Source organism: Hyalella azteca, unplaced genomic scaffold (genome assembly GCF_000764305.2).
Source record: "Hyalella azteca isolate HAZT.00-mixed unplaced genomic scaffold, Hazt_2.0.2 contig7221, whole genome shotgun sequence".
Taxonomy (NCBI): domain Eukaryota; kingdom Metazoa; phylum Arthropoda; class Malacostraca; order Amphipoda; family Hyalellidae; genus Hyalella; species Hyalella azteca.
The window spans coordinates 71,066-89,664 of record NW_025937349.1 but is presented as its reverse complement, the minus strand read 5'-3'; the positions used below and the strand labels follow the sequence as shown (position 1 = coordinate 89,664).

The window sequence follows — 18,599 nt, the reverse complement described above, 5'->3', positions numbered from 1 at the left end:
TTATCGGCACAAGAGTGAACGGATCATGCTTATAAAACTGAGATGTGTATTCCACTCATTGAGAAACTAGCAAGAAACAAAAACAAAACATTTAAATTTATTCATGAACAATATATTAAAATCAATTGATTATTTCCATATTGTAGAACCATGAATAATAATAACATAGATACATTTTATTTCATTGCCGTCTCCTTCGAACGAGACCGAAAGTTCGGCACAAAACTGACGCAACGTCAAATCTGTAATTGGACACGGTGATGCCTAGCCGAAAAGCTGACCTGTTATCGACACAAGAGTGAACGGATCATGCTTATAAAACTGAGATGTGTTCGTCTCGACTTCACTAACGTTCTCACTGTCATAGCATCGAAACCTCAGCATCCAAAGACCTATTCTAAATATCTTACATTCGATTCTAGTGAAAACGAGTAAAGTGAACATGAAGTATTCCGTCTCTATCGTGATGATGGCAGTTATATGTAAGTTTTTTGCTGTAGTTCATAGCATGCAAGAACAAGGAATTTGATGATAGGGCCTTATGGAAGACTTTAAACTTCATTAATTATCTGCACTAATGCAAGTGTTTGAATGCGAGTACATTCTAACTGTGTATCGGCAACTTATTTGAGGAGGCTTAATTAAATCTAAATACTCGTATGTCAGCAAAATTTTGCATCGATTGTTTGTGGTAGGAACCTCAATTATTTAATCAATCCAAGCAGCATATGAATGTCCAATTGAGTACAGGTAAAACCAATATTGAATAATAACTTAGAACTAAAATGTTCTAAATTATTATTATAAACTAACCAGCCTCGAATTTTGGGTGACAGAAACAAGTCCGCCACCGCCGTATGAATCAGATGCCCCGGCCTTTGACAGGTCTTTTTAGCTCATGTCTTAGCCTAACATCACATACTGCAAAAAATATAATAATTAATAATAACGCGTCTTTGCAGGCCACAACCTGGGCAACGTCCATGCTGTCGACAACCCTAGGGTGAGTAAATTCTGCTGTCTATATTTAACCATCGAATTTATGTCCAGATTAAAATAATTAACCCAATTTAATCCGTTAGTAACAACGGAGACTTTTTTCATTTCAATGATGCTTAGATACAGTATACCTTGCCTTAATGGAGAGTTCATTTTTAGTTCTAAATTATTAACTCATTAGCATTTTGAAATAGCAATCTACTAAGTTAAATAATTGCTCCATATTATGAACACGAACGAATAATATATGTTTTGCCGCCCGGAGTAACTATTTTCCGAGCATGGATTTTCCCTTGCGTTCTGCAAAGTATTAATGATTAGTATTATCATTTGCTATTTTTCTTAATGCATTCCGATTTATTTCAATTCAAACAAATCGTATCAGTGTTTATTTCCACACATTTTTAAATGTTTTTAATATTATTGGTCCTGATATAGAAGAAGTAATTTTATTATTTAGAAGAAAAATTACTATTCATAATGGTAGAAAATTTTTTATCTATCTACCGGACGAATTAAAAATCACTTTCTTCACACGTGTTTAGGGAAATTAAATTCTCGTCTATATACTTTTCACTAGAAATAATTTGAATTTGAATGTGATGTTGTAGGTTTTCATTTAGAGTAAAGTCTTATTATTAAGTGTTAAAAGTTCATCCAGTGTTAAGTTTGATATAGTAATTGAAATATTTTAGTATCACGCAGTTATAAGTCTCATCCTGTATTATTTTCACACGATGTGCTCATTTCACCTGACCCATTGTTATTACCCATCGATTGACGCCTGATGGACACCGGACATTATCATACAACTCTGCTGATGTAGATTATGCAAAACATTTGTGTGTTAGCTGCTTCAGTATTTAGTCTGTTCGACTATTCAGGTTTCAAAAACTTCATACTGTCAGGAACCTGAAATAATAACCAAAAGTTTAAATCCACTGACCTATTTCGCCAAGCAAATCTAAGTTAATATCAAATTTGAGCGCGTATGGAACGTCACTTTAAATGTGATTTTTTTATTCCAATATATTATGAATCATTTATTGAGAATTTATAATCTTATCACTTTTCTCTTAAAATTTACTGTTTCTCTGCCAATTTCTCCATATTACTTATTTTTTCCAGTTTATCACCCCCACTGAGCCGATTTTTTTAGCACCATCAAGGTCTACAAAGCATCGGTCAAAATTATTTCTTCGACCACAGGTTACACCGGCATTGCCTTGTATTGCCTGGTAATACAAATGCTTCATTATTCTTGCCGCAGGTCCCTCGGAGTTACGGGGCTCCACAGCTGCCGCCGTCCCATCTTTTCGCGCTGCCGAGCTTCGCAGCGGCGCTCGCGCGGGACTCGGCCGCGTCTCTGGTGGCCAACAAGCAGGCGGCCGCCGCTAACTCGGCCGCGCAGGTTAGATTGGCAATTCTAAACTTCGCAAGCAAATAAAATGTTGTTCTTGACGTAACATCACATTATATTCGTGACATGAAGCCTATCTGTTAAACTGTAATTGTTAAAAATTATTAGTTGGGTCATTACTACTGACGGTCGCGCTCATAATACCTTACAACTGGCGGCACGATTTCTTTTCATTCCTCTTACTAATCTTTCTTTTTGATGGCAATTTATTTACTAAATATTTTTGATGGCATTTTATTTAATCCTCTTACTAATCTTTCTTCTTGAAAAGTTCAAGTTGCGATAATATCCACAACAGGTCGCGTTGGCAACCCAAGCCCACAAGCAGGTGAAGATCGCGGCAGTGAACAAGGCTGCGCAAGAAGCCCAGGACCGCGCTGTTGCCGAAGCCTCGTTGGCAGCTGAAGCGGCCAAAGCAGCCCACGCGGCCGAGAAAGCCTACACCAAAGCGGTCGAGATGGCCAAGAATCTGTCCAAGCTAGCTGCGGACTCACAAGCTGGCGTGACGGATGCATGGCAGGCTATGCAGACCACCAAGAATGTCGCGAGTGGACAAGAAGCGATGGCTTTCAAGGCCCAGCAAGCAGCCAACTCTCTGGCCAGACAGCAGGCCAGGACCCTGAGTGAGCTAGACTCTGCCCAGGACGCGGTGGTGCTTGCGAAGCTCGCAGCCAGCAAGGCAGCTGCGGCCGCTGGTACCATTTACTGAGGGCCATTTTAAATTTACCCTAGGGATACATGGTTGGGTGGAAAAATTAGTACTACTGAAAAATCATTGGCAATACTTCTTTTTATGTTCATTTCCAAACGATGGTGAAGCGTCTACTAGCTCCTGGAATGCTGTCTAGACCAAATTTGCTCAGTGCCAACATGCTACTTTATGAGAAACTATTCCCCCTGATTTCAGTTAATGCAAATAGAATTAACAAAAAAAGTTACATTTTCAGTCTTGTGAACCTTCTAACTTCAGCTAGTTATTTTAAGGAACGCGTTGATAATAAACATTGCAATCGAAACCAAGGGAAATAGTGACCTAAGAACTATTTTTAGACTACTTAGGAAAAACAAATAGGTTTCTTTAAGAACGATTTATTTTATATAGTCTTTCGTTATAGACAGTTATCAAAATCAGCTATAAAATTTTCGCATGTACTTCACATTCTTCGAGTGTCACGAACTTCAAAGTCAATTCTCGCGAAATGATATTTGTGTTACCTATCTATAATGATTATCTGCATTAAAGGTCGATATTGAAATACTAAATGCACTTTATAATTAAGTGAAACTCTGCAGAAAATTGTATTATGTTCCTTTTATTGAGTTCAAATCATCTGGTACCAATGAGGTATTTTCTATTTCATCACTGCTCGTTCTGACAATAACTATGATTTATCAACATGATCTTGAAGTAATTATATAATGTTCCGTTTTGAAATAAAATGTTTGGATTATATTTTTTACTTTCTATTCCTAATCCATCGTTTCTGTTCTTTAGGGACCTCATGAAAATTTATACTCAATCTCAATCATATTTTTCCGCAGTATAAGATTTTATTTTATTAGTGAAATTTGAAAATGGAACCTTGCTGCCTACTTTGCTGTTTAAATTGAATTTTTTCAAAGTCTTTCTATTTGATTTTTTTAATAAGCACCATTGGTTTATGACCTGCGATAGCAAGTTATAAACCATCCAGCACCTCTTGCGATAGCAAGTCATAGCATTACTTTATGATAGCAGTTTTCACAAGTCAATTTGATTTCTCTTTTAATTGTTTTCTTCTCAAACTTGTCTGTATTAAGACAAATGCTGAAATTTTTAACCATCATAAAAGCACCTCTGATGCTTTTTTCTATTACTTTTTGAGAATCAATCGAATTGTAAGATTTTTAGTAAGGATGAAAAAGATGATGTATTGCAGCAATTTATTGATATGCTTGCCTAGCACTCGCAAATTCAAGGAATGTCCAAGATTTGCTTCATCACTCCGGAGACTGAGCTTTTGTGTATTTTAACCTTTGAGAATTGGTGATCATTATAAAGTACATGCTATAAAATCAACCAAAGACCAAAAGCACAGAAGTACAGTTTAGTGCATGCCATAAACCTATTATCTTGACATAGGTTGTTAATTCCATTACTTGCATTAATGTGCATACAGAGCGTTACAGAACAAACTTAGCCTCCTAGTATTAAAACATATTCAAGTCAACCGTCTGAACTTGAGACTCAGATACACGACCTGACGCCCGTTGTTCTAACTCCCTTAAAATTAATCAAACATGCTAAGTCTAAGTTATTATCGGACCGTTCGATGATCGTGTCGTTGATTCGTATGAAGTAATGGTCACACAGAAGTGAGGCGTTTCAATCAATTTTTATCGGATTGACAAACTTTCAAAATAATCCATCTTTTTCACGTGCTCAATCCAGCCTATTTTTCTGCGTGACCGAAACACGTTCGAGTTAGCGACCGTAACCGCCGTGGCCTCCGCCACCGCCGTATGTGCCAGATCCCTTGGCCTTTGACAGGGCCTTGCTGGCGGCAGCCTGGGCTTGCGCGGCCGCAGCCTGGGCGGACTGCAGGTCGTTGAGCGCCACCGTCTGCTGCTGGTTCAGTGCGTTGGCTGCCTGCTGGGCTTGCCATGCCATCGTCCGTTGAGCTGCTTGCACAGCCTGGATGGCCTGCAGTTCTTGCCAAGCGGCTGCTGCCACACCTTGGGCCTCACCAAGGGCTTGAGAGAGCTGATCGACGAGGTTCTGCGCGCCGTTGAAAGTGTTTTCTGCGGCAGTGGCAGCGTTGCTTGTCTGCCCGGCCAGTGAAGACTCGGCGAAGGCTGCCGCCTGTGCTCCTTGAGAAGCCTGTGTGATCTGTGCAACCTGGGCCTGCTTTTGCGCAGCCGCTGCCTGCGCGGTTTGGGATGCAGCAGAGGCAATTGCAGCTGAATGTGCAGCTGCAGCTGAAGCAGCTGCATGAGCAGCTCCTTTCAAACCGGCAGCTGCTGCGGTGGCCTGAGCGGCGGCTTGGTTGGCTATGGCAGCGCCGCTGGGGCCGTGACCGCCACCACCACCGCCGGCACCAATGATGAGGTATCCACCACCACCTCCAGAACCTCCACCACCGTATCCACCACCACCGCCGTATCCGCCACCACCGCCATAGCCACCACCACCGCCACCGAAGAAACCTCGCTTTGCCTAGACAATTAGAGACATAGTCACATTACAGGCACATATGCTTGGCAGATTTTTAACCGTACCTAGTAAAGGCGATAATTTTTCCGTTACTATATTATGATAATTTACATTTTAGGTTATAAATTATAAGGTTTCAATAATCATTTTTTAATAGTAACTCGCAACAAAAAATAACCAGGACGGTAAGGAATAAACGAACGGTAAGGAATCGACAATAGATCGTTTGAACTACAAAACAAATGCCAGAAAACCTCACAGATCACCGAAACCATGTGACCAAACTAAGTAGTTTACGTGAAGTAGTTTATCTGACAAATTTTTGATTTTAAAAATCGTTGAGAAATTTGTTAAATTTTTTCCTTGAATTCCGTGTTTTGGTTCATTCATTCGTCATTAATCAAAAAAAAGAATGCAAGTCAAATTTTATATTGCTTACCGATTCGCATTGAAGATGGGATCATGCAAAATTTTTCGCTCAAATTATGGAAATTAAGACATAGAGTTTATATCATAGAATTCACAAAAATTGCATGCTCTAAGAATAATTTCTGCGTATATTTGTGGGAAAATTATTCAGGATTTTGCATAATGTATGTTTTATGACGGTAATCTAAAATGGAATGAAATTATTATTCTCATCCGTGAAAAAGTATGACATGCAAATAGATTTTTTGCAAGCCTTTCAGATTGTGTAAACTCACCCTGACAGCATCCTCGGAGGTTTCTGTGGCGTAGGCCAAGCCTGCATGGAAAGTAAAATAATTATTTTATTGATATGAACATAAATTATTGCGTAAGCCGTTCAATTCTAGCGGTATTTCAATATTCGTCCATGTCATGGAATTTGTGAAAGACGGAGTTGAACTATATGAATGGTCAAGATACTTGGACAAGAAGTTTTGTCACTGTGAATACTAATCACTGAGCCAAGATCAAAAATATCTGGAAAATATTATCCAGGTATTTCTATTTTTTCAATATCAAAATATGCTGTGGCATCCAATATTTCACCTGAAATTCTAACTTGTGCGACTAAAGGGAATTTAGTTAGTTGAATGTAGCTATCAAAAAATAGTTTTTAAGCGTGATCAAAGGAGGTGAATTAAAAATAATGTAAAAAGCTGATTAAAATGAAAAATAGTATCACAATTGGACAGTAAAAATTAGTTTTTCTCTGCGACAGGAATGTGGAAATGGGTTCTTCATGTATCGATAGCGTGACAGATAGGATTTGCCCTAAATTACTGTAATGAAATTTTGAACCGGCAATTTGGCAATGAGTAAATTTGCTCCATAGATACCACTTTACGGTATAAATAGGACTATGTCAAAAGTCATCGTATTGATGATATGTGGTGTGCGGCTCAGTTCTCACCAAGCAAGGCAGCCACAATGGCGAACTGAACAGATGATCTCATGTTGTCGGATGGCGGTGCGCTCTCGAACTGACTTCTGCACACGATTCCAGAACTTTTATAGCCTGGTAATTTCTGCTCTAATTAAAATAATACACGTGTTCGTTGAGTAAGTCAAAACAGCAGAGAATCAAAAAAAGTGTTAGTCAAACAATTAGCTATGAGAACATTCAAGTCTTTGGAATAACTTCGTCCAGTTGCCGCTCCACTTTTCTTTGTGAAGCCTCGCCAAGGGTGGGAGAGGCGGTCGGTGTCATTGATAGCTATTTGTGCTATGGCGAAGCCTTAGAAATGCAAATGAGAAACTTGGAACAGTAAGTTCCGTTGTGATATACACGATGACTGTGCGCTAATAGCTCTGTAAATGAGGGATTGCATAAGCCAAGATATTTCGAGCACCGAAAGAGACTTGAGGCAAATTGTTGCAACCGATAAATTATTTTTAATATGGTTCAAAAATATTGCATGTAAGTTCCAATCTTGCACATGATGTTCTGTCAAATGGAAATGCATCACGTCTGGCTACAGGACTTGTGAACTGGATCAAAGTTTTCGGTGAAAGTGTCATCGCTGCCTTTAGGTTTTCAACAAAAATGTATCGTATCCTAATGTCTTAACCACATCGATCATTGGATGAGTTTTTTTAAAACAGTAACCCCCCAAGTTCACCGCTCACAAACTCTCTTCACCAGAACTTGTTGCACGACTGACACAACTAGGATTGACCTAATTCCTCAACAAAATTTAGATGCGGCCCGACTCTGCAATAGGTGCCGCCTAGGACTCGGGGAGCGTGTAAATCAAACGCGTTATGTCCGCTTCAGTTCTGGGTTTGAAGGGCAGTGTCTAGGCAGCATTCGAGCTCGGTTTTACAAATTTCAGCCAGCTTTTCTCATGTTCTCAAGCGATTGTAAAGGAAAGGGAAAGAAGCGAAAGGAAGATTGTAAAGGAAAGGGAGGAAATCCTGAACATAAGCTGATTTCAATCGGATGGCAATGCAGACCCAGCAAAACTATTAGTCGTGTGTATAAGCATATTATCATGCAGAAGCATGATTACATTTGTTCAACATTTTGTTCCGCATCTTCGAGAATCAGATAGGAAATCATTTGGCTCGTAGAACGAATTCTGAGGTTATTCGAGGATTTAATTTTTTGGCGAAAATAGTACTTAAACTGTGGCTTTTTGAGGGTCGTGTATTATCATCGTTGGCCAGCCCACATCTTCGCAATCAAAGAAGTCAACCTCTTTTGAGATTATTCGCTGCAAATGAACTCAGCGTTCATAATATCGATATCAATTTTTAATTAATATTCTGGATACCCTTAAATTGTTTTTTCGTATTCTATATGAAACTCGTTCATCAGCTCATATATATCATCATCGTGTTCGCGCACCACCATTATAGGTAGGTTCTTTGGATCGTAAAGGTACTCGACAATCAACAAAGTTGATCGTAAAAATGATGTGTATTCGCATCAAAGATCAAATGTTTGATGCAACATAAACAATATTTTGTACAAACCGTGACGTGTTTTTGTCCATTTGTGCAATGCTTGCGTCAAATAAACTAAAAATAAATCTAACAGACTGCCTAAAAACACGATTTTTCGTCATGCATTTATTGTCATGCATTTGACAGTTGGCTTACCTCAGCTTCAGTGTACAAATTTTTGAACTCTTAGCATCTATTCATTTGAGAATGTTTATTCTGACCACAGGTATATAATTCAATCATTTCTGAATTCAGATTTCTATGATGTATCACGCAACATCAAACAATTCAACTGCTGATCATTGCGAAACCCGAACGTAACCATGTTCAGTATTTCGGCTCCCGCTAACAGCCATTGAAGTTTCAAGGGCGTGAGAGTGATGCAAGAATTAGGAACTATCACCGCCTTTCTTTGCCTCCACTAAGACTAGAATTGATAGCGACTCCCACGAAACGTATGACTCATCAAAACGTTCAGCAACTCATGACCTTTTATTTTAATTGCACGTGGCAGTTTGCTTGTTTCGCTCACTCCGAAGACGTATAAATACTTGCGGAGAAAAGATCTTGTCACATCAGCACCCCGCTTCCTCCGGTGAAAAGCTCACTGCTTCTTCTCGGAGTTCCAGAATTCCATCGAATCTTGAACCGCAACTCGATACGATGGCAACGAAAATTGTAGCATTCGCTTTTCTATGCGTTGGTAAGAATAAGCTGCGATGAAACAAAATTGTCCGATCCTCTCTATATGAACTGGGTGGACTTAGAACAAGGCTGCTCGGATGTCATAATCATATATATTTTTTAATCGCCCAAGAGGAATTTAGTTAAATTAATAGGAAAGAAAATAAATTAAATTAATTAATTAATTATTTAGGAAAGAAAATTAATTTTCTTTCCTAATGATTACTGAATATGTTACTATATTATCATGTTCCAAATGTTTTGAGCTAACAACTCGCATTTTTCTTGGTTTCAGGAGTGGTTCTCGCCAGCGATGACATCACCAGAGTGAGTATAGAACTTCATATTATAATGTTTGTATTGTGTTCATGGGGGCTGACAAATTATCGACTCATTAATAAGGAAGCATCAAACAAACCATATTTATTCCCCGATCTTTTGAATAGTTTAACAATGGAAGCTTCTTAAGCTCAACCCATGACCGAGAGCAGCTCACAAAATCATGCGGGTTATGTCACTTAAATTCAAATGTTTTTTTATGGAAAATTTTACTTCTCAAGCCAATTTATTTTTTTTTTTTCATCCTAAATTTTTTTCCGAATCGCGGAGAAAAAGTATTCTAATATTATTACCACCTAAATAGAATACATTTTGAATCTCAAATTTTATACATCACTTATTTTGAACTTCATTTATGGCTGAAAAAAAATTCATTAATTTTAGCTAAAAGATCAAATTTCTCCTTGAAAGTTCAAGTTCTACTTGCACCATTCGCAAGTAGAATAAGTATCGCCCTGGTTTAACCTCAAGTGTTTCATCCATGCAGACAAAGCGCGGTGTGCTCGGTGGAGGAGGCGGTTATGGAGGTGGAGGTGGCGGATATGGTGGAGGTGGAGGTGGCGGATATGGTGGAGGTGCAGGTGGCGGTGGAGGAGGAAGCTACGTCATCGTTGGCGCTGGTGGCGGAGGAGGAGGACACGGCCCAAGCGGCGGTGCCATCGCCAACCAGGCCGCGGCCAACGCCGTAGCTGCGGCCGCCGGCCAAAAGGGCGCAGCTCAAGCAGCTGCAGCTGGAGCGGCCGCCTCTGCAGCAGCCATTGCATCTGCAGCCTCGCAGACAGCGCAGGCTGCTGCCGCCCACAAGCAGGCCATGGCTGCCCAGATCACCCAGGCAGCACAAGGCGCCCAAGCCGCGGCCTTCGCCGAGGGATCCTTGGCAGGCAAGGCCAACATCGCCCAGCAGGCTGCCAAGAACACCGCCAGCCTGGCTGCTGGACTCGCCAACACCCTCAGCCAACTGGCTGGTGAGGCAAATGGCGTGGCTGCGCAGTCTGGTAACAGCTTCGCCGCCATTCAAGGTGTGCTGGACGCCCAACAGGCTGCCGCCTCTGCAGCAGCCATTGCATCTGCAGCCTCGCAGACAGCGCAGGCTGCTGCCGCCCACAAGCAGGCCATGGCTGCCCAGATCACCCAGGCGGCACAAGGCGCCCAAGCCGCGGCATTCGCCGAGGGATCCTTGGCAGGCAAGGCCAACATCGCCCAGCAGGCTGCCAAGAACACCGCCAGCCTGGCTGCTGGACTCGCCAATACCCTCAGCCAACTGGCTGGTGAGGCAAATGGCGTGGCTGCGCAGTCTGGTAACAGCTTCGCCGCCATTCAAGGTGTGCTGGACGCCCAACAGGCGATGGCTTGGCAGGCACAGCAGGCAGCCAACTCGCTCAACCAGCAACAGACCGTCTCGCTCAACGACCTGCAGTCTGCCCAGTCGGCTGCTGCACAGGCCCAGGCGGCAGCCAGCAAGGCTCTGGCTAAGGCTGGAGGCGCCGGTTACGGCACCGGTGGCGGTGGCGGTGGCGGCTATCATTGAGACGTCTTTTGGCAGACAGACGAGCTCAGCACTCATGATGATGGCGTCGGTCTTAATGCTGCTCCGAAAAAAGAGGTTACAAATCTCGACTCTGAAGAATTATCGAATGCTGTTTCCAATGACGTTATGATGAATGTTTTGTCTAATCCAGAGGCAAAGCCACTGGCTCAGAGCAGAGCCATTCCTCTAGTTAGAAGTAAACTCTTTCCTCTAATTGCATCTGTCTTGTTGACATTCATCGTATGAAATGTCTTAAAAGCAAGGTGGCTAGTTCAGCTGATTTTTTTTCGGTTGTATGCTTTCGAGAAATTGATATTTTATTTTCATAGGTCATGGTAGCAATGTTCGATAATTCATTAGTGCTCTAAGTTTCGAAGGTCTCGTGTACCGAGGCTGGTTCCTGAGAACGATGCACGACTCTGATAAGTGTTTATGTTTTTATGGTTTACTTGCACCCGATTAAGACGATTAGATTTTAATAGTGTCTAAATAAATAAATATGCTATCCCACAAAATGACTTTACTTTGATGTAAATTACCTTATTGGCCTTCTGAGAAAAGGCACCCAAAAATACGGCGAACATAGAAACTCAATTTTAACTTTCTGCTTTGATTGAGAACTAAACAATCTAACGCAAATGAAATCGAGATTACAATTTCATGATACATAAGAAGTGAATAAGATGAAGTTAATTTCCAGACACAGTTTTCTTAATGTGTACACAGACGAGGAACAACTCATCGGTGGGAGTGACGGAAAACATTTTGTGTTGCGCGCTCAGCCGTACAAAAGGTTGTATGTACAGAAACTTTTGCATTCGCCCCAGCAATGTTGTTAATGCAGCGACATCTTCTGCAGTTGGCACGAATAGAAAACTATAAATTAATATAACAGAGATCATTGCTTCGATAAAGGATATTAATGGACCATAAAATATTACGTTCTGTTAATATAAATTTGAAAAGGTACGGGGAAATGGACGATGTGAATGAGAAAACTGTAATTTAAAAAAAAAATCTTCATTTTTCAGGAGTTCAAATCAAATTGATATAAAATTTTGTGTACATCAATCGATCCGAATAATTTACCAAATCAAACAAAGTTGCTTACAAAACTTTCCGAAAATTCGGGGTTTCCCCGTAAAAACACAGCTATGATTAAGCCTATTTTCAACCAAGGAAATGTTTTTTAATACCGAAAATTTTAAACAACTTCCATTCAAACCTTTAGTCTGTAGAAGTAACACGAAGTGACTTGCAGAACCTGGCGCGCTCGAGAGCTAAATGCACTCAAATTTGCTCACAAATCCCGTCGAGTGACTTTCTTCCACGGCCAGCAATTTGATTAGGGAAAATCTTGGCGAAATGTCTGCCATTTGCCCGAATTTGGTGGCAGTCGCTCGTGTCTTCTTCTCTAGTGCGGGAATTTTCCCATACTTGTGATGAAGAACCGAGTTGTAGTTCCTATTTAGGATCATAATATCATTATTTTTAGTTAATTATCTCTTATGTATAACCCATGTTTCATGACAAATGGTCTTGCACCGCAAAATAAGATAAAGAAAGTGAGGTTGCATCACACCTAAAGATGTGTTTTCTATCAGTAAAACCACGGAATTGCAGCAGTTTGACATACCAAATCTTCTTATGGTAAAAAAACCAAGCAAGAAAATTCTATTCAATAACTTCCAAATAGTATCCAATACATTTCTAGTTCAATAAGACCCAATTAGCATTGTCATCAATGGTGAACAAATGTTTTGATAATGTTGTATTGAAGTAATTTCGTCGTTTCGTAGGACGCTAAAGGAAGCTCGGCTTCATGTCGTGTGGGGCTATGCAATTTCCGATGCCCTTTAGGGGGCGTAAAGCCCTGTTTTCGTCCAGTTTGATGTGGAATTTCACAGCTCCTCTAATGGCGCAGTAGCAAGTCTAAGCCATTGCTGCAAGTTTATTTGCTGCAATTGCACGTACCTGAGCTAATTAAGGGGAAGGTTAGGGATCGCAATCCTGATTCTTGAAGAGTTAATGGTAATAAAAGACCAGTTTCCGGTATTGAAAGTTTCTGTGCTTGGCAGTTCATGTTCTATTGCTCAAAATTATAGCGCTGTGTGGGTAAATTATTGCATTATTTTAACAGACCATGCATCCCTCTAAATATGAAGTTATGTGGAGAAATATCCATCATCCTTATTCAAGTGTGTGATTTCATATCTTTCGTCAAAACATTAGTACGTATATTTGGTCAATGCAGACGCTGCTTCCTTCCTGGTTTACGACATTCATGGCTAGGCAACGAAGCCAAAATTTCAAAATTTTAAGGCGCACACCAAAGAAATCAGGTTTTAAGCTTTAAATTGTTTCACTAAAATCACTGAAAGAAATCACTGCCAAGAAAATTGTATTTAATTTTTTTTAAATCAATCATAAGTTAAAGAATTTCAAAATTCTGATACTAGTTCCCGATAAATTACTGAAATATATTATATTCGTCGGAAAATAACTGAGGTCCCAAAATTCGTGAAGCTTGCCGTGAATTATTTAAAGCACATGAAATATTCACTTGGTCGTTGGCAGAGTAAGAAATTATTTTGGGCTCCAACAAGTGTGTTTGGGGAGCGCAGCGTTAACGTGTTTGGAAAGCCACAAAAGGTACGTCGTAAGAGCTTAGCTTCGCCAGCAAGCAGCCTCTTAAGTTTCATTATCGACGTAAAGTGCGTTAGTGATGAAGGAGTCCAGGCTTACGGTTAAGCCCTCGTGTGAGATGTTACGATGCTTTCAAATGACCCGCTGTAGCGCCGGCCTGGTCCCTAATTTGACCCGCGACTGACACTTATGTGTCTCACGATCCGAAAACCTGGACCCTGCCGGTCAAGTGCAGGCTCTAATATTGTACATGATGGTATGAGTTGCCATACAAAGCATGCAAGCTTATTGTAGGAACTGAGAATTCTAGGTTGATGTTTCCTGGGATCAAGAAACCACAAACCATAAGAAAATTTCTCGATAAGACAAACCCAGCACGCGTGCTCAAAACGAGAGGTGGAAATGAAGAGAGCTTACACCAAAAACCTTTCCGTATTCTTTGAACAGTAATAATGATCGCGGGGATGGAATGAACAATTAGTTATTATCAGTAAATAGTGAGTAATCAACTGATTTTTATCAGTCGAGATTATTATAGTGTAGCAAGTAAGTACACATTAGTTATTCACTCATGTAAGAAGTACATATGTATGGATTCCCAAACTGCACAATTTTGAGACAAGTAGAGCTTTGTTTTCTTCCATTTGACAAACGCTGAACTTTAAAGAAAACAATTTCAAAGGAAAAAGTTCAAAATTGTTTTTTATATTGACAATATTTTGATAAATCGACCTTCAATACCGTAATGAAATCAAAAATTGCAAATTTAAAAACTTTACATTTTTTTGGACATAATAGTTCGAGTCTACATGTTTGACGCGGACCTAAACAATACAAATTCGGGAACCGTGGTTCCAGATTTATTAAAGACGTGACGTGCAGTATTGATAGCGTTAATTTTTCGGTTGCGAGAACGTCTGTCATCGTCATGACGACATACGTTCTTCAACCATTTTTCTAATTACAGTAACTTTAATTACCGGCATCTAGATACGAATAGCATTGATCACGTTTAATATCTCCACAGATAAAGGGTTAAATTTTCAACACTGAATTTGACTAATTATAATATTACTTATAATACTAATTACTTGCAACTCATAGCAATCATCATACAACAACCTACCAGACATAGCAATCATCATTCAACAAACTCCCAAACATAGCCATCATTATTCAACAACCTTCCAGACATAGCCATCACCATTCAACAACCTCCCAGACATAGCCATCACCATTCAACAACCTCCCAGACATAGCCATCACCATTCAACAATCTCCCAGACATTGACAACATAATTCAACAATCTCCCAGACATAGCCATCACCATTCAACAACCTCCCAAACATAGCCATCATCATTCTTCAACCTCCCAAACATAGCCATCATCATTCTTCAACCTCCCAACATAGTCATCATCATTCAACAACCTCTCTGACAAAGCCATCATCATTCAACAACCTCTCAGACAAAGCCATCATCATTCTTCAACCTCCCAAATCTATAAAAAATTTTAAACCTCCCTGGCCTCGCAATGAATTCCTCCTTTTTGGCAGGGATTGTCGTACATGACTGATTTTTTTGCTTCTTCTTTACTTATTATCACCGGATTTTGTTCAATTTTCACGCTAATTTATGAAGATTATTTTGAAATGACATAGTCAAAGCAGGGTTTGATTAAATAATTTAGGCAGGCCACGGTTGCACTTTGTAGTGCGTAATGAGAAACTGCTAACAACATTCATTTTTTCATCAGGAGAAAAGTTTGTTTTTTTTCATCAGGAGAAAGGTTTGTTTCTAAAATTTATCTCCGTTGCAATTCACTTTCGATTAGAGCCAACAGAATTGCAGCTCATATAAACCCAAGAAAACGTGGTCAATGGCCAGAAACAAAAACTTGCAGTTGTTCCGTTCGGCATTCGCGCTCCGTGCGCTAGCAGAGACGAGAGCCAAGCAATCTGATTCGAACTTGATCAAGTAAATCAGCTCGCGGAAGCCATCAGCTGCCCTAAATTTGGTCAGGATCGAGTCGGTGCGAGACTCTGATGGCGCGCTGACCAGACAAGAAAGCGCGTCAGCGCTGCCTTGCAATGGCCTTAACGATGTCTGCTCGTCCGTCCAAATACCGACGTCTTCCTGAACACCGGAAAAGAATGGGCCGCTCTCTTCTTGCTGTACAAAACACGACTGATTTGAACTCACATATATTTCTCTGAGCCTCAAACAAAAGTAAAATGATTTGAGGTTTCTTCGGGATTGTTTTTTTTTTTCGAGTGATTCTGCTGAATTCATTGAACAAATAGGGTTGAAATATTCCTAAAAGTGAAAATTGGCCCATTAGTATATTGTTTGTCTGGCTCATGTTCTCAAATTTGCGGATCATGCAAGCGACAATAAATTCTGACGTATATTCATCGCTGACGAAATTTCCTTTCACCAGAAGGTCTTAGAAATCTTTGCGATGCAGACCGCAAGTTTCTTTTGAACGCGACCGAGGTCCGGTTTGATCCATTTAAATCACGCGCTGATTGTTCTAGTTTCCGTGCAATGGCCAAAGCAGCAGCTCATCACAATGCCTGGGGCGCTCCAGCTAACTTTGGGCTACAATTGTCGGCTCTTCATCCTTGACTGACTCCTTCCCCGCCGTCTGACTGCTTGAGCTCATTTCTCTCGGTGGAGACTTCAGGCTACTCCGGCTCACTAGCATCCGGACCAACGGAAATGTAGACACACAAACACCTCACGACACACAAACCACATCACGACACACGAACCACCTCACGACACACGAACCACCACACGACACAAGAACCCCCTCACGACACACGAACCACCTCACGACACACGAACCACCATGCAACGGAGGTCCCGGTACCCCCAACAATGTACCGGTAAAGAATCCCCCATTCCTCTACCGAAAAAAAGACCGTACCGGCCCACTATCACCACAACTCCCCCCTCTTCAAGAAATGGGGGTCCCAGCAAGCAATCACATCCGACAAGCAGAGGTCGTTGCACTCTCAGTGCACACTGCATTGTAACACGGCGCCGGAACACGACTAAGGAGGCGGAGGAACGCAATACAGGATGTCCCAAAATAAACGATACTCAACTTTGAATGGCGGTAACTCGAAAAGTAATAGAGTTAAAAAATTTTGGAAGGTCAGGATTTGTTTCCTATGTTTTTCTGCATCTCTCCACCAAAAATCAGACAGATCGATGTAGCCATAAGCGTTTGATGGAACTTTCAGTGACATGTGCTGAAATCGTGCTTGCGCAAAGTTTTAGTAAGATCATTTTACTAATCATTACGTTGTCTTGTCATGTTTTCTTTTCGCTGTTTTATTTTTTGTATCTTTGGTGAGCCAAAAACATGGCAATCTTTGGTGAGAGGCAATCACGACAATCTTTGGTGAGACACAATCATGGCAATCTTTGGTGAGAGGCAATCATGACAATCTTTGGTGAGACACAATCATGGCAATCTTTGGTGAGACACAATCATGGCAATCTTTGGTGAGAGGCAATCATGACAATCTTTGGTGAGAGATAATCATGACAATCTTTGGTGAGACACAATCATGGCAATCTTTATTGAGAGNTTGTTTCAACTCAAAATTATATGTCTCTTCTCTATCAAATTTCACAAATCGCGTTTTTATGTTCATCTGATAGCGGAAGACATTCCCCTCATTTCCAGTCATGACTTTTTAGATAAAACTTTTATTGTTTCAACTCAAAATTATATGTCTCTTCTCTATCAAATTTCACAAATCGCGTTTTTATGTTCATCTGATAGCGGAAGACATTCCCCTCATTTCCAGTCATGACTTTTTAGATAAAACTTTTATTGTTTCAACTCAAAATTATATGTCTCTTCTCTATCAAATTTCACAAATCGCGTTTTTATGTTCATCTGATAGCGGAAGACATTCCCCTCATTTCCAGTCATGACTTTTTAGATAAAACTTTTATTGTTTCAACCCAAAATTATATGTCTCTTCTCTATCAAATTTCACAAATCGCGTTTTTATGTTCATCTGATAGCGGAAGACATTCCCCTCATTTACAGTCACGAGCAGCTCGACCTCCAATAAGACAGCTCGCGTATTATGAGCATCAGGCTGGCACGATCTCAGCGCCCTCAAGTCTTTCAGTAATGGGCCCCGTCATCTCGATATGGAAAACCAATACGTCAGAGTAACGATTTAACTTCCAGGAAACCTGCAAATTTTGCGAACATAAGTTAGCTGGGCTCAAAAATTAATAATCTTTCAGAAGAAAAATGGTAAAATTGTTCAAACCTATGAGATGTGGAATTAAAACTGTTACTGGAACACTGAAAACATCTAGCGTAAAATGCCCGACCTGTTAGTACCTGTGATGCGCGCACAATGTAAGGTAAAAAGCTGTGTTGGTGCATGAAAAATATAATGCGACATTACATAGAATATTCAAGCACATTAAGTTGAGGCGCATGCAACAAAAACAAGTAAAAACAAGTATAAAAATTCGTGAAGTAATGAGCGTCACGCACAAAGTAAGTAGTTCTCAACTCTTTATACATTTATCATAGTTATTCTAAGTCACGAAACTTTGATTCTATCCCTCGCAATTCGTCGATCTTTTAAATTTAAACTCTGTATCTATATTTTATTCATTTTCTTCGTAAAGAAATTTCTCCTTTCCGCATCTTCATTGGCTGGAGCTTAGTGAAATTCAGACGCCACTTATCATCTGTTCACCTTAACTTAAATGACAGGTCCCTATCTAGTTCAATCGATTAATTTGGTTATATATGATACTTTCTGTTGAAACTCTTAATTTTTGGACGTAAAAAACTGCAGAATTTTTAACGTAGCTCTGCTAAATTCTC

The 18,599-nt window shown here is 40.3% G+C and overlaps 3 protein-coding genes across 4 annotated transcripts; 2 read left to right on the top strand and 1 right to left on the bottom strand.

Annotated features, from left to right (window-relative positions):
• The first annotated feature begins 362 nt into the window (after positions 1 to 362).
• LOC108676885 lies at positions 363 to 3,872 on the top strand. The gene is made up of 4 exons (XM_018165040.1): positions 363 to 482; positions 963 to 1,003; positions 2,270 to 2,410; positions 2,718 to 3,872. Exons 1-4 carry the CDS (start codon positions 443 to 445, stop codon positions 3,126 to 3,128), a joined length of 633 nt encoding a protein of 210 aa, XP_018020529.1. The 5' UTR covers positions 363 to 442; the 3' UTR covers positions 3,129 to 3,872.
• A 458-nt stretch (positions 3,873 to 4,330) lies between these two features.
• Positions 4,331 to 7,074, bottom strand: LOC108676877 (glycine, alanine and asparagine-rich protein-like). Its single transcript, XM_018165031.2, has 3 exons — positions 6,991 to 7,074; positions 6,317 to 6,357; positions 4,331 to 5,615 (listed from the first exon to the last, which is right to left on the bottom strand). Exons 1-3 carry the CDS (start codon positions 7,031 to 7,033, stop codon positions 4,884 to 4,886), a joined length of 816 nt encoding a protein of 271 aa, XP_018020520.1. The 5' UTR covers positions 7,034 to 7,074; the 3' UTR covers positions 4,331 to 4,883.
• A 2,022-nt stretch (positions 7,075 to 9,096) lies between these two features.
• Positions 9,097 to 11,591, top strand: LOC108676876 (glycine-rich cell wall structural protein 1.0). Of its 2 annotated transcripts, none has more exons than XM_047881170.1 (4): positions 9,097 to 9,228; positions 9,505 to 9,536; positions 10,036 to 10,284; positions 10,588 to 11,591. In XM_047881170.1, exons 1-4 carry the CDS (start codon positions 9,189 to 9,191, stop codon positions 11,074 to 11,076), a joined length of 810 nt encoding a protein of 269 aa, XP_047737126.1. In that variant the 5' UTR covers positions 9,097 to 9,188; the 3' UTR covers positions 11,077 to 11,591. The 2 variants fall into 2 exon arrangements, with proteins under 2 accessions (XP_047737126.1, XP_018020519.1); XM_018165030.1 differs by having other exon boundaries at positions 10,036 to 10,587; positions 10,891 to 11,591.
• The last annotated feature ends 7,008 nt before the right edge of the window (positions 11,592 to 18,599 follow it).